Source organism: Thermobia domestica, chromosome 11 (genome assembly GCF_964235325.1).
Source record: "Thermobia domestica chromosome 11, izTheDome1.hap1.1, whole genome shotgun sequence".
Taxonomy (NCBI): Eukaryota; Metazoa; Arthropoda; class Insecta; order Zygentoma; family Lepismatidae; genus Thermobia; species Thermobia domestica.
This window is the reverse complement of record NC_137464.1, coordinates 189,259,156-189,274,451: the sequence shown is the minus strand read 5'-3', so window position 1 is coordinate 189,274,451 and position 15,296 is coordinate 189,259,156. Positions and strand designations below refer to the sequence as shown.

Genomic DNA, 15,296 nt, shown 5'->3' with positions numbered 1-15,296 from the left:
TTTATATAAATATGCGCCCAAAAACTAAAGGCTTACCTATCCTAGTATTTTCGAAATAACAGAAGAATATTAGAAATTATTTTCTGTTGTGTGTCCTGTTCTCTGATTTTTATCGTCTGCTATCAGATGATGTGATAATGATTTTTTTTTTCGAGTTTGCATTCACACCAACTTCAACACTACATGTTAACTATAAACTTTAAAGAACTTTTCTCTTTTAAAAAAATCATTTTTTTTTTTAAGAAAGCAGAGAAGTTACAAGGGGAGGCTAGCAATTTATCCCCTTATCATAATAGAGATGAGTTAGAGATTTGCAATTTAGTCTTCAGACGTGTCCTTCCCTATATATGTATGTCGTATTGCCTTACATTTTTCACATCTATGGATCGGTTAATATCATCTGCTTAAAAAGTCTGCGGAGTTAAAGGGAAAAGAGATTTCCATTGCATTAATTACCTCCTTATTATCCATAAAACGCCTTCCCCGAAAACGAGTCTTCATGTGTGAGAAGAAGAGGTGATTAATGGAGCCAAATCGAGTGAATATAGTGGATGGCGGGTAAAGGTTCATAGTCACATTGAACCACAAAAGTGAGTGTTTTTGCTGCTCAGTGTGACGATGCATTATCGACACCTTTCGAGATGCAAACCACTATCCCTTTGTTTTGATACTATTCCGCAGCTTTTGCAGCTGGTTCCTATGATTGTAATCCTTTCTTGTAAGTAATAGTCAAGATCACATATTTATGGTCTCTAAACACGGACAACATAACCGTGTTAGTTGAATGCTGAATTTTATCCTTTTTGGAGGTTGCGGAAGAGGCATGATTCCATGTTTTACTTATTTCTGGTTTTAAGGTTAAATAGATACTTTCAGCATTCATTTGTGGTCACTAATCTGTTTACAAAAGCATTTTTGTCCTTGTATTAGAGGTCCAAAATAGTTTCTGCACGCAACGTTGCTGTTTTTTGAAGAGATGTCAAGAATCCTTGAACTTATGTTGCAGTCACTTTACTCATACACAGAATGTCAGAATGTCATGTAAAATTATGCAAACGGACTTCCTACTAATGTTCATTTCCCTAGCTAAACAATTAACAGTCATGCGTCTATCTTTATGCCGTAGCTGCACAATTTTTGCCACATTCTTGAGTCTGTAGCTGTTGAGGAACGACCTTCTTTTAGGTTATTCTGTAGTCTTTTGCGACCATATTTGAATTCTCTCTTAATGTGTTTCACTGTCATAAGATGGGTATTTCTCATCATGTGCAGCCTCCATTTCTTCACGTATCATTTGTGTCGATTTTCCTTGAAAATGGAGGAACCTAATCAGAGCTCGGAATTCGATTTTATCCAACATGATGTCGCTATTTAATTTTCAGGCTGTAATACAAATTCAACAGAACATGTAAAGCACAAATTATTACACATATTAGCAGGGCTAGTCCGACCATATGAATTATTTTTTGGTTGTATGCACCTAAAAATTTAAAAAAACTGAAAACTCATCTAGCTTTTTGAGCTATTTATTAGTGTATTACTGATACAATTAAGATGTATACCATTGCAAGTTTTGTTTTCGAAATTGTATTCTTTTGTTTGTGGAATTAGGCACTTTGCTGAACTATTAAGCTCTATTACAACGTTTTGTAAATACTAAGACTACTGTACGACTATTGTGAAATTTTGAATTTTTTGAATGAATGAAAAGTAAAATCTCATCCTAGTTTTAGATAATTAAAGAGCAAATTGTATATTTTTTAAATATATATTTGAAATAATACACGCAATTTTAGATTTTTAAAGAAGATACTGTAAAGCAAAAAGCAAAAATAAAATTTCAAGAACATAGCGGCTTTGAATATTAATTATCGATTTGGGTCATCTTGGAACAAGATTGTCCTGAGAATAATTTTTCTTTTCTTTTATATATATATATATGTAACCTAGGAAATTTTACGTATATTTATGCTGGATGATAGGTGACGAAAAAAAGAAGTGTATGTGATAAAACTAAAGTGATTTGATATATAAATGTTCATTTCGACCCAGAAGAAGAGGAGCCACACATCGAGAAAATCCAAAATTAAAATTCAACATTCAAAATTCAACAACACGAGTCAAGTTTTGTCAGACACGAAATTAACAACAATATTTTGTTTGTTATGCCTAGATACACATTTTCTGAGATAACTGCACCTGTCAAGCTGTTGCTTATGTTGGTATATGAATAGATTTTTAGGATAAACTATAGCGTGTAGTATAGTTTTTCTCAAAACTTGGTTTTTCTGACACGTGTTGTTTTACAAGAAATGATTTAATTATATTTTTCCTGTCAGAATTTTGTAGGTTAAATAGTTCCCGAAAATGAAACTTACTGTGTTCTGCAGTAATTTGGAAGTTCGCATTAAATAATGCGCACGTGAGGTAATTTATTTATTTGCCTGTTTTGCATACAAATGAGAGTATTTTCGAGTATGCATACAGTTGTCGAAAATTACAAAATAATTACATATATGCTATAAAAAACTTACAAATAGAGTAATACATACATAACTATGGCTTTTATAAGCTTACACATTCATAACATAATAACAAAAAACATTAATACATTGTCTTCAAAAAAACTCATTTACCGAGTAGTAATATTTATCTACTAAGAACATGTGAAGATCAGATTTAAACATAGAATATGATTTGTTTTGCTTTAGAAAGTCAGATAACTTATTGAAATTTTTTATACAGTTAATATATAAGCTTTTTTTAAAAAAAAACGAAAAATTTTGGGGGATAACATGCAAATTATTAACGAATCGAGTATTGCTTATGGACGTTAGTGTTTTCAATAAATAAGTGTTTGTTACTTACGGTAAACAAGATAATTTTATATAGATACACATAAGGTAATGGTAATATTTTTTTGTCCTCGAAAGATGGGCTTGCAAGAAGACTTTGGTGACAATCCAAACACAACCCTTAGTGCTTTCTTTTGTAAGCGAAACGTGTTAATACATTCAGTAGGATAACCCCAAAAAATAATATCGTAAGTTATTAAAGAATGGAATTTTGCATAGTACACTGAAACTAAAACCTGTGTTGTAACATTATCTCTTAGTCTACGGAGGCCGAAACAAATACTACTTAATTTTTTGTTGAGTTGAGAAATATGCTCATTCCAAGTTATGTTCGAACTAATGGTGACACCAAGAAATTTAGTTGAAATAGAGAAGTCGACTTCTTTGTTATTTACCATTATGTAAGGAATAAATTTTTTTTGAAGAGGATAATAAAAAATTAGCAAGGAAGTTTTATCATTGTTTAAAACTAATTTATTGCTGCTTAACCAGTTACTTAATTGTAAAAATGCAATGTTTAGATTATTTTCAACACCATGTCGTGAGTTACTTGTAATAATAATATTGGTGTCATCAGCAAATAAAACACATTTATTAGGCAGCATTTTATGTGTCAAGTCATTAATGTATATAAGAAAGAGCAATGGACCAAACACTGATCCTTGAGGTACATCAGTTAGTATTATACCTTTATAACTACTAAACTTATGTATTTTTCCATTTTCGTTCGTAATTTGAACTATCTGATGCCTGTCATTCAAGTAAGACTCGATCCATTTATTGGCAGTTCCTCTTATACCATAAAAGCATAATTTTTTCAGTAAGAGATCATGATTTACAGTGTCAAATGCTTTAGTAAGATCAACAAAGAGTCCAATTGCCCATTTTTTATTATTTATCGCATGCATAACAGTACTAAGAAAATCGAAATTTGCAGAATCGGTAGATTTGCCAGTTAAAAACCCATGTTGTGATAATGATATTAGATTATTAGAATGTAAGTAATTTCTTATCCCATTTGACATTACAGTCTCAAAACTTTTTGAAAATACAGACAAAACTGAGATAGGGCGATAATTCTTCATATTGTAATGACTACCTTTTTTGAACAAGGGATTCACTTTAGCCACTTTTAACCACTGTGGGAAAATGCCTGATTCAAGGGAAAAATTTATTACATGAGTCAGGTGGGGAGCAATTATCAAAGCAGATTGTTTTATAATAGCAGACGGTACTTCATCAAGACCTGCAGAACTGCTATTTCTCATCTTCTTATAGTAGCTAATATTTCATCAATAGTTACTGGCGTAACAAAAATACATTTTGGACAACAAGATATCTTTGAAGAACTACTTGTACCAGCTTGGTGGGATAGCTACCAAGCGCTACCAAGAGCTACCTGAGGAGAAGTTATAAAATGATTAATAAATTTATTTGCAATTTCAATAGGGTTTGTAATTCTTTTATTGACAAAAATGACGTGATTCAAATTAGCAATATCACCTTTATTTGTATGCACCGACTGGTGAATAATATTCCTCATAGTTTTAATTTTATTTCTAGAATTATTAATCATTTTCGAATTATGCATTAGCTTTGCTGTCTTAACTTTTTTATATGTTTGCTTATACTTTTTAACGTAATTTCTGAATACATCAGCCCATTTGTATCATTAAGCAATTTACCATACTTAATTAAATTTTGATTGGAGTTACGAATACCATTTGTAATCCAACTTTTCTTAATTTTATTAGATTTACTAATTGGCATGAGAGGAAAAACTACATCAAAACAGTGCAAGTATGTATCTAAGAGGGAGTTAAATTTCTAGTTCATAGTGGAAGCTGAATAGATTCCATCCCATGTCTTAAGAGCCAACAAATAACAAAAGTAACTAATGTTACTCGGTGAATATAACCTTTTTACAATTCTGGTATTTTGTAACACCGGTAAGTTATTGTAAAATTATTTTTATTTACCCGAAATAGATTATTTATACCAATTATAATTTGTTTTATTCATGTTATAAAATTAAGTTTAATAAATTTTAATAAAATGGATATAAGTATTGGACAATTGGTAAATAAAGAAAACTATTTATTTAGGTTTGAAACCTTGTGGTTTGAGACACTTGCAATAGGATTTTGACAGTGTATTGCTTTGTTTTGATAAATTAGCCTCCGGTTCTTAGTTAAAACACGTAGTTTTTAGATGAGAGAAAGGTTGCGTTCGAGATTATATTGCAATAAATATCGACGAGGGAAATTTGAGGGACGAAAACAACAGAACTAGAACATTAGTATCTTCTAAATAATTTAGCAAATATAAGCATCGCCAGTTGACGTACGTCCCTTTTATGAATTTTGTCCAGAATTATAAGTGGAGTTGAACTATAAAAATTACCTATTTTAATTAAATATTTAAGTGGTGCACATGGAGGAATAACTCATAGTTAAAAACAGGATCCAGAATACATTTTGGTAAGTTGTTCTACATCAACCACAAAAACTGGTAAGTGAGTATTTATTTCGAAGAAGTGATAATTAAGAAGCACTGTTAATTTTGATTGAATCAAGATTTATATTAGTTCGATGGAGTTGAATTTCTTTTCGTGTTTTGCATTTGGAGATGGAGTTTTAAAAAAAGTTTCTAGTGAGCTACGATACTTACGGATTTGACTAAATAGATACCAGCAGAATGAAATAATTAGGTAAAATTCTCAAATGCACCATACAATGTTTTCTGTCATTTCTTGAGGTTTTTTTTTTCTAAAACAATGTTTTGGTCACATAGCAATACGACTCGTAAAGTAATCTAAATTCCCTAAATTATGTTTTTGAAATTCGCTATATAATAGGACAGTACGTATATTTTACATTCAAGCTATTCATTTCTTAATTTTGGAAATATCGTTTAATTTACCTGGCAGAACCCTTCATACCTTATTATTTGCGTATTGTTACGGGATGCAAATTAAAAACCGGCAACTTCATTTACATCAAAATTTAGTCAGTCATCCATTGAGAGCCTAACAAGCTTCACTGTTAGAGTTCATCGCCTTTAGATGATATTTACACCGACTATCGACATCGCCAGCTAACATCAACGTCTAAAAAATAACTATTTATTATTTTGTTGTAATAAGGAAGTTTATATCTGTAGGAAATTGTAATAAACAGTGGTAGCTCTCCCTACTACCTTTAACCCCTAGTTTTACATGCGTTAACTTGAAATTCAATTTTGTTTAAAATAATGCTTTCTCAATAAATTTGTTTCCACTAAGCCCTCATTGTCATGCACCAACATCGAATCAACGATCGCTCCAATTATCTACCTGTTAAACATTAACACAATAAAAAGTATTGTTGTTAAATAGTAGGTACTTTGACTCTCGAAAGTCGCTCTCTTCCTGTATTTGGTCTATGACATCTTAGGTACGTTAGCAGCCTAGCAGGAAGTATAGTTGCTTTATGTTGTATCATCGACAAGAAGACATGTACTTTGGCTGTGTCAATTTGGTAATTGACCATGTGCATGTCATTTGTTAATGTCACCACCTTTGCTTCCTTCATAACGTCAAAGAAGCAATCAAAATAAGAACACTTCAGAAAGCTTAATTGTGGTCTTTGGATCTCAACACTACGGGGGACACATCAGCATCATCCTGCCTTCTGTCCCGCATTCAATGCTATGGTCAATTTTCAGACAAGCCTTCATCATAAATATCATTTCATTTCAATCAAATTTGTCAAAGTTATCCCGTACATCGTGGCTGCCTCTCATAACAATCCCGACAGGCAAGTCATTGTCGTTTCGGTATAATTATCCACGATTGATAACAAAAATAGAAAATTAAGATATTTAGATTGGTTTTGGTTTCCTTGAAAACCTATAGATTTTGTTACTAAAAGTTTAATATGACTTAATTGGTATAATAGTAGTGTAGCAGTAGGATATGAGTATTTCTGTTCTAACTAACAACTTTCAAAATATTGCCCAATGAAGGTGAAAGAGCTAAATATTTAGGTACTGAGATAATATTGTTTTTAGTTCCGAGACTACATGAGACGTAAACCTACAACTTCAAGTGGGATCTCACAACATGAACTACTAATAGGAATCGAACACAGGTCTTCTGTGCAGAAGACGCGTATGCTAATATCACTGTCGCGAGAGAGTTTTAAACCGGGAATTGTTTTTAACTCTAGAGCTGAGTGGTTGTTTCTAGTTCGTGACAGATGTGACTTTCTGTTTGAAATCCAGGAGGCATTCAAACCTTTGGATGGCTTTAGAAACACCTTGTGCAGTATCTCATATCAATATTGAGGTGTGTAACTTCTTTATTATGTTTATATTTTAATTAATAGGGTATACTTACCGCACTTGCATACCGTAGTCGCTAACGCTCTCTCCTTTGGTGCGAGCGATCTCGGGTTCGATTCCTGGTGGGGGTACTCGGTCGAAAAAGTGTTAAAAGCTTTTTCAGGCCAGCCATCTTGAATGAGATTTTCCTGGATTTTCCTCATTCACACCAGGCAAATGCCGGGATGGTACCTAACATACAAATCCCAGGCCGCTTCCTTCCTTCCCCCAATCCTTTCTTCATTTCCTTTCCCCGGATAGTGTGCTTGCCGAGGGACGTCATCCTCAAACGTGACGGGATAAATGACCAGAGATGCCGAAAGCCTAAAAATCTAAATCCTAATACTTTCCGCAATAACAATGTCAGTGCTCTATGGATTTAAAAAAAAAAGAAAATAGATAATCCTCATAATCCATTAAGAGAAATAAAAGCTCCAATAGTTACTTACGCTTATTACTGGATCCCACGTAAGGACTGAGGCACTCATGAATACCATTCCCATTCTGGAAACAGTAGCTGGAGATGCATTATCTATATTATCGGGCTCAAATACAATCTTGCTGTTCGGAGACATTTTGATTCTATCTCCATTTGCAAGGGTCAACAGTTGATTATCATCCAAAACAGAATTTAAGTTTTCAATCCATACCGCATCTACTGGTCCATCCAATACAAGCCACACGAACTCAGTCGGTTTGATTTTCAAAGTTCTTCTCCACAAAGTGGAAAATATGCCATCTGTCCAGTCATTTGTTGCAGCATCTAAACGGCCGAACATTTGCGGTGCTGTAATAGCCTGGGATTTGTACAAAAATATATTAGTGTATAACTTACATCAGAACACTTATATGTAGAAAACACTTAAAGTATTAATGCTATACAATAAACTGAAAAACAATACAAGGATACGTTAATAAAAGGAAGTAGTATGGAAAAAAGAAAGAAAGAAAAGAAAAACTTAATAAGCCTGACTTCAAATATATAGCCCAACGGGAACTAAGGAAGTGAACATCATGCACAAAATATCTCGAATACCACCTATGCTATTCATTTTCCTAGTATAGTGATAGAGAGCTGTGCAATGCATTTCTAGACTTGCATCTGTATTGATCATCATTATTGAATGATAAGTAGGAAAATATCCCATTTCCTAAGTATTAAAAAAAATCCCCAATTTCCCAAGTAAAAAAAAAGTCTATATTCTTCAATGGAATTCTAATCCCCATGCTTCAGACCTTTTTTCGATAGTCATCGATAAATATCTTCGATTTTATTTTATTTCGATGTTTAATGCAAACGTTAGCAGCATGTCCCTGTCATGAAAAAGCAAGCTTGGACACATCTTGTTCAAAAACTAACTCTAAAACTAGAAATAATAATAATAAAAAAAATAAGATTTCTAAGAAAGTATAAATGCAATATACCTACATGTTAAATGCAGTATAAAGTATAAAAAATCAGAACCATGAAAAAGCTATGAAAAATATCAAGATAGAAACCATGCAACAAGAAAATAACTAAAAGAATACTTCTTCAGACAATTTAGAACCATGCTCAGGAATTCTAATCATCATTCTACTTACATGCTTCTGTGATTTGTGAATGTTACCTGTACTTTTGAGCTTTCGAGTCTGCTATACTGCTGAAACTTATACTAGGTATACTGCTGAAACTTTTACTATTAAAATAACTACTTCCAAACTAAGGTACTCTTTATTTACGGACACGGGTACATGCACACAAACTTCAAAAGTACTTTACTAAATTTTATCCCCATGCTACTAAATAATATTCACAGTACTTCTAACAAGCCCACTAGCATACTCCAACTTCATTCTTGCTCCCACGAACTCTTCGACTCATGCCAAAGCCGGCTATCCCCATGCTCATCACAGAGTATTGACAGTAGTGTCACACTCTTCACAGACTACTTGCTATACCACATTCTCCACAGATTACTCACTATTTAACTCTTCCACATTCTTCACAGATTATTTCCTATTGCACTCTTCCACATTCTTCACAGATTATTTCCTATTACACTCTTCCACATTCTTCACAGACTACTATTCACTATTACACTCTTTCACATTCTTCACAGATTATTCACTATTACACTCTTCCCCCGTTTTTTTTTTTTTTTTTTTTTTTTTTTTTTTTTTTTTTACAATGACAATCTATTAGGTGGTCTCCTGATCCTTCCGGATCTTCTTGGTAGCTGCCAATCTTGCTGCTCTGCTGATGTTCTGCCATCTTCTGGGTGTTGTCTTGGTAGGTGTTGATCTTGCTCTCTGACTGATGTTCTGTCACTTTCTGAATTTATGTTTGGACTTCTAGGCAGTTGTACGTGTTGTATATCTTCCACTGCTGCGTTTGTGAGCGGGTTTTTCCGGCAAAGAAACCATATATCCTCCTGACATTTTCTTGGCATGTTATCTTCTTGGTCTCCCTTTGCTTGCTGAAAAATTATTTGATGTCGATGGCACTTCCGTATTTTTCCTTGTATTCTTACCAAAAACACGACTGGGCTCATCTGCCTGACCAGTTCACCTTTGATAAACTTAGGAAAACGATCGCGATAGTTCTTCACCCAGACCACTTCATTCTTTGCTTGTTGCTCCACTTCTTTCCTGTCTTCCTTGCCGCGTTCAAACACTCCCTTCTGTACAACATTAAACATTGTGCGTGGTTGAAAATTTAACATCAATTCCGCTGGTGGTTTCCCTGTTGCCTTACTCGGTGTGAATCGAAGCATGTATAATATTTCTTTCAGCTTATGCTCTCCTAATCTACGGTTCCAGGTATATTTATTGTCTAAAAACTGTTTTCTTAAAAGCTGCTTTACTGTCTGCACGGCTTTTTCAGCGATTCCATTGCTTTCTGGGTTGTATGGTGGAGTTAGCACTGCCTTGATGTCTCTTTCCTTTAGGTATGTCGTGAACTCAAATGATGTGAAAGGAGGTCCGTTATCTGATACTAAAGTCTTTGGATACCCGAAAATTTGAAAAAACTCGTCTAACTTTTGTTTAGTTTCAGATGCTGTCGTAGAATTTACATTCCACACTTGGATCCATTTTGAATAACTGTCCACTAACAGCAAAAATTTAGATCCCACACAATCAAAGTGATCTACATGCACTCTTCCCATCGGTTGTGCTTCTGCTTTCCAACTACTATATTGATTTTTCGAGTTATTCCTATGCATGCTATTACACGTTTCACAAAATTCGCTCATCACAGAGTATTGACAGTAGTGTCACACTCTTCACAGACTACTTGCTATACCACATTCTCCACAGATTACTCACTATTTAACTCTTCCACATTCTTCACAGATTATTTCCTATTGCACTCTTCCACATTCTTCACAGATTATTTCCTATTACACTCTTCCACATTCTTCACAGACTACTATTCACTATTACACTCTTTCACATTCTTCACAGCGAGTCTTCCCTTGAGTCTTAGTCACGGAGGATAAAGACAGGTAGAAGAGAAATAAGAACATCAGAGAATAAAACGGAACAGACTTACCAAGAGAAGAGCAGGCTGGAACACACTCCGCCGCGTTCAACGATCCCGAACATCAAATGGTGGTGAGCAAGTTGCAACGTGGCGAAGTCGATTTGTTTGCTCATTTTGTTCTTTAGTGAAAGGTTGCTAGCTCATGCTGGTATCTCTGTTGTATGTGTGCTATTGTGCGAATTTGTAATCGCTCCTTTCCATTCATCACTTAACCACCCCCTTGTCTAATTTTAATTTTGGTTTTCTTAAATGAATAAATAAAGTTTCAAATGTGAGTTTCTCTATTTCAATTTTGGCCCCCAATATATATATTCCGTACAGTTTTGAAACTTGTCCCAAAATCTTGAAAAAGGAACATTACCAAATGTATTACACGGATCCCAATGAAAAAAAAGCAGGTATTTATAAAATAAAATGTAGTTTCTATGAGAGTTACATAGCCAAACCAAAAGATATTTAACAGCCCTTGTCAAGGAGCATATTACGGTTTAAAAAGCGGAAAACCCGGTGTCATGTCTATCGAAACATCTGAAAGAAACTCAACACAAGATATAAGATTAAAAAGAGAATATATTGAGGACCAAAAATAAAGTAGATAAAATTGTTATAATTATATGGGCGCATAATTATATGAAAAACAAAAAGTGCTTAGGCTTTTCACGGAAGGATTCATTGGTAAGTAGCCAATTTTTTGTTAGATAGAATCGTATTTGAAAATTTATTTATTCATTTAAGAAAACCAAAATTAATTTTAGGCAACGCATGGTTAAGTGATCAATAGGAAGCAGCAATTATAAAATTCCCACAACATTAGCATGCAACAGAGACATCAGCATGAGCTAGCAATCTTCCACTAAAGAACAAAATGAGAGTACAAATTGACCCCATTATATCTCAGCTTGTATCACCACCATTTGACGTTTGGAATCCTTGAACTTGATGGAGTGTGTTCCAACTTTGCTCTTTACTTGGTAAGTCCGTTCCATTTTATTTCCTGATGTTCTTATTTCTCTTCTACTTGTTTTTGTGCTCCGTGATCAAGACTGTAGGGAAGAGTTGAAAACTCGAAAGTACAAGTAAAATTCAGGAATTACAGAACCTGTCACTAGAATGATAAAAGAATACTACTAGTAGTAATAGAACAAAACAGGTAAAAATTAAAATAGAAAATCCTCAAAGAACGTTAAAACTTAACATTCAACAGACACAAGCGAGAATATGTTCAATAAAAATAGTCTTACCCACCAAAATCTAACTAGTATTGTTAAATATTCCAAAACATTTTGAGGTCTGACCAGTGGCGTATTTTATAGGCAACTGAGGCTACCGGTGGTAGCCTGCAACATTAATAAAGGAAGTTAATATATCACGTACAAATTAATTTTAAAAAACACGTTTACAGTTTATTATCTTTTTTTTCATGGTACTAGTTTCTCTATATTTTCGCAAACGTGAATACGTGCTAAGGTAGCCGTTAACGCTTAGAACGCAATCCCTCTCGCTTTCGTAAACACTGATGATTTGACAACTCCTGGGAAACCGCAGTCGTCTGGTAGCAGAGAGAAACATATAACTGTTGGCGCGTCCACGTAGGTTTCTCCGTAACAATATACTAGCGAGGCACGGGATGACAACTAAGCAAGGTCCCTCTCTGTGGAGCGGTTTCTGTAGGCGGAGCAAGTAAATCGAAGTTAAGAACAATGACATAGCAGCCAGAAATTTGTGTTTTACTTTGCGATTCTTGTTATTGTAGTTATAATTATTACATTGTAGTTATTTGTATTGAGTTGAATCCACTGATTCAACCATTACGAAATGAGGTTCGCAGGCAGTATTGTAGATTGGAGAATGTGTTAATTTCTATTACTCTGGTGAGCATTGTGAGTACTATTTAGCGAGAAAATGAAATGCTACGAAGAAAATGATCAATTTTTATTTTTGTTACAAAGTAAATTGATGATAGAACATTTTTTGTAAGGCTAAAATCAATACACTAATGGATTTAAGACCAAATAGCAAATCACTGTACATATTTCATGATGCAAATTGATGAACGAAAAATATTGTATGGAATAACCGGGCACATTCCGTAACCGTTTGCGTTAACACAACGCAAAATTTGCTATTTAAGTAGCGACAATGGACATAATAATTAATGTGTATTTCAGATGTAAAGCATCACGGGCAATAGCCAATGGTGCGCAATATTCCGCGCGGTGTTGCCGGATCATGGACTCCACTTTCCCTTCTCGCTCTTCCTCCAGTTGAGATTATGACACATACATTTGCAACTATTCGCAATGTAAATATACTATTCCAGCAAACTCAAGAATTTTGACTGTGAATCCTAGAAGTATATATAGCAATTAAATTACTTACCTATTAACTTTTCCAGTGGATATGCTAAACACTCGTCTTCAACACTACTTTCACTATCGTCTATGTCAGTTAATATTTCGTCATTGTCTGAATCTGAGTCTTGTAAATTTATGATCATGGGCTAAAAAAATGTAAACACAAAAAATAATTCTTCGAGACTGATTTCGTAGCACTTTATTTTTTATTTTTATTTTTATTTATTTATTTATTTTTTTTAAGAAGGCTCCGCACTTGTACTCGGTTTGCTTAAACACATTGTCAACTATAATTTTGGAGAAGAAACGAACTACCACGAAAGAAAGTAACCCAGACACTGATGAATTCTGTTTATGCTAGAAGAGAAGTTACGTTCCAACACAACTAGCACCTTTCCTTGTTTCCTTCTCAGTTTTCATAACAAATAACTTTCTTGGGCTTGGTCTAGGTCACACAAAAACAATCCGTCTGATTCCTTAGCAAGTCCATATGATCGAGTTTGTTTTGGGTTACGATAATTTACGACACCATTCAGACGCCTGGTGCTTTTGAATCCCTGCTGGAGGAGGAAAGAGGGAATAAGTGGTCACATATATGTAAGGTAGTAAAACGTGAAGAAAAAAAACATACTGCGTGTTTTCTGTCGAGTAAGGAAGAATTTATCCCGAAGTAAATTTCAAAACAATATTACGAACTTCCCATACTTTGTTCTTACGATGTTAGGCATATTATATATATATATATATATATATATATATATATATATATATATATATATATATATATATATATATATGAATCAGATTCCAAAGGCGTGTAGCCACGGGGCAAAGGGGGCCTTGTCTTTCCAAACTATTTCCAAACTATGAGGTTCGTGGTATGTGTTTAATAAACTTATTTAATAGTTAATGCAAATGAGGAACGTTTATAATAAAATATGAAAATTAAAAAAAAATCAAACATCATCAATACGGTTTCTGTACCTAATTAAAACAACTAAAATTAACCATATGCTTTATATTCTCATTTCCCTAACTGGGAGCACACCGTATGAACTCTCTATTAGATTATTGCATAATAATATCTGAGTTGATATTTTTTCGAGTTTTTTTTCTTTACTGTTTTAACCCATATAAATACAAAGTCAGATAAACAGACTGCTATAAACAGCATTTGTTTTATTATGAATAGGTTATTGATTAATCTACAATCCGGTTTTCAACTCAGTACTGTCAACATCCGTCTTTTGATAAGGTAGCATCGTGAAAATATAACATGTGTATAGTATGTATGGTGAGTTAAAATGCTTTCATATTCTGAAAGAGATCATTTGTTCTCTTTTAAATGTGTGAAAAGCTTTCCTCCCCCTGAAAATAATGTTCCCCTAGAACAACCTGCTGGTTACACCCATGATTATTCTGTAATAAAAGTTGAGTTCTATTTCCAAATTGAAGAAAAATCCACTGGAAGTTAGACGCGGGACTCATCGCTCGTTTTACTAATTGTTTTATATGGAAACCTTTAAAAGCGTGTATCATAACAACCAGTTGACATAAAAAGATGTAGTTTTCACGTATGTGTTCGTAATTCTTTCCTCTACTTTGTAAAGTGAGCAGTTGATATGCTAATACAATATTTCTAATAAGCGCCTCTGGTATTGTCAAGATTCGCAGTAGCGCGAGAAGTCAGCGTGCAGGACTGCTTGTCGCGAATTGTCAACACCGCTCAAAGCCAATTGGACGCCGCGTGAAGCCAACTCAAGGCCATGCCGCTTATCATTTGAGATCTGTTATATAATGATTGTCTGCATTTTTACGTTACGTTGCTATTGTCAGAATTTTTGCGATGACTGGTACGGAAAGACAACCAACGTCAGCAACAGAGGCGGCTCTTGAGGGAAGTGACATTGATAAAAATTAACATTTTACGAATGCAATCCACGAGAATTGAACTGCGCGAATGTATAATGGAATTTCATTTACGATGGAAGACATTACTGGGCTCAAAACAAAAGTTTAAACAAAACACACCAACCATTTTTGTTCATTGTTATGTATATTATTATTATTATTATTATTATTATTATTATTATTATTATTATTATTATTATTATTAATAATAATAATAATAATAATAATAATATACAAGGTCAGTGGTAGCCCATGCCTTCAAACCAGTATACACCACTGGGTCTGACT

At 33.8% G+C, this 15,296-nt stretch overlaps 1 protein-coding gene across 1 annotated transcript in view; it reads right to left on the bottom strand.

Annotated features, from left to right (window-relative positions):
* kl-3 (dynein heavy chain 8, axonemal kl-3) overlaps positions 1–15,296 on the bottom strand; it is a 555,080-nt gene that overhangs the window by 266,422 nt on the left and 273,362 nt on the right. The window contains exon 35 of the mRNA XM_081731423.1: positions 7,667–8,014. Within this exon, the coding sequence (XP_081587549.1) occupies positions 7,667–8,014 (348 nt within the window). The remainder of the gene's footprint in view (positions 1–7,666; positions 8,015–15,296) is intronic.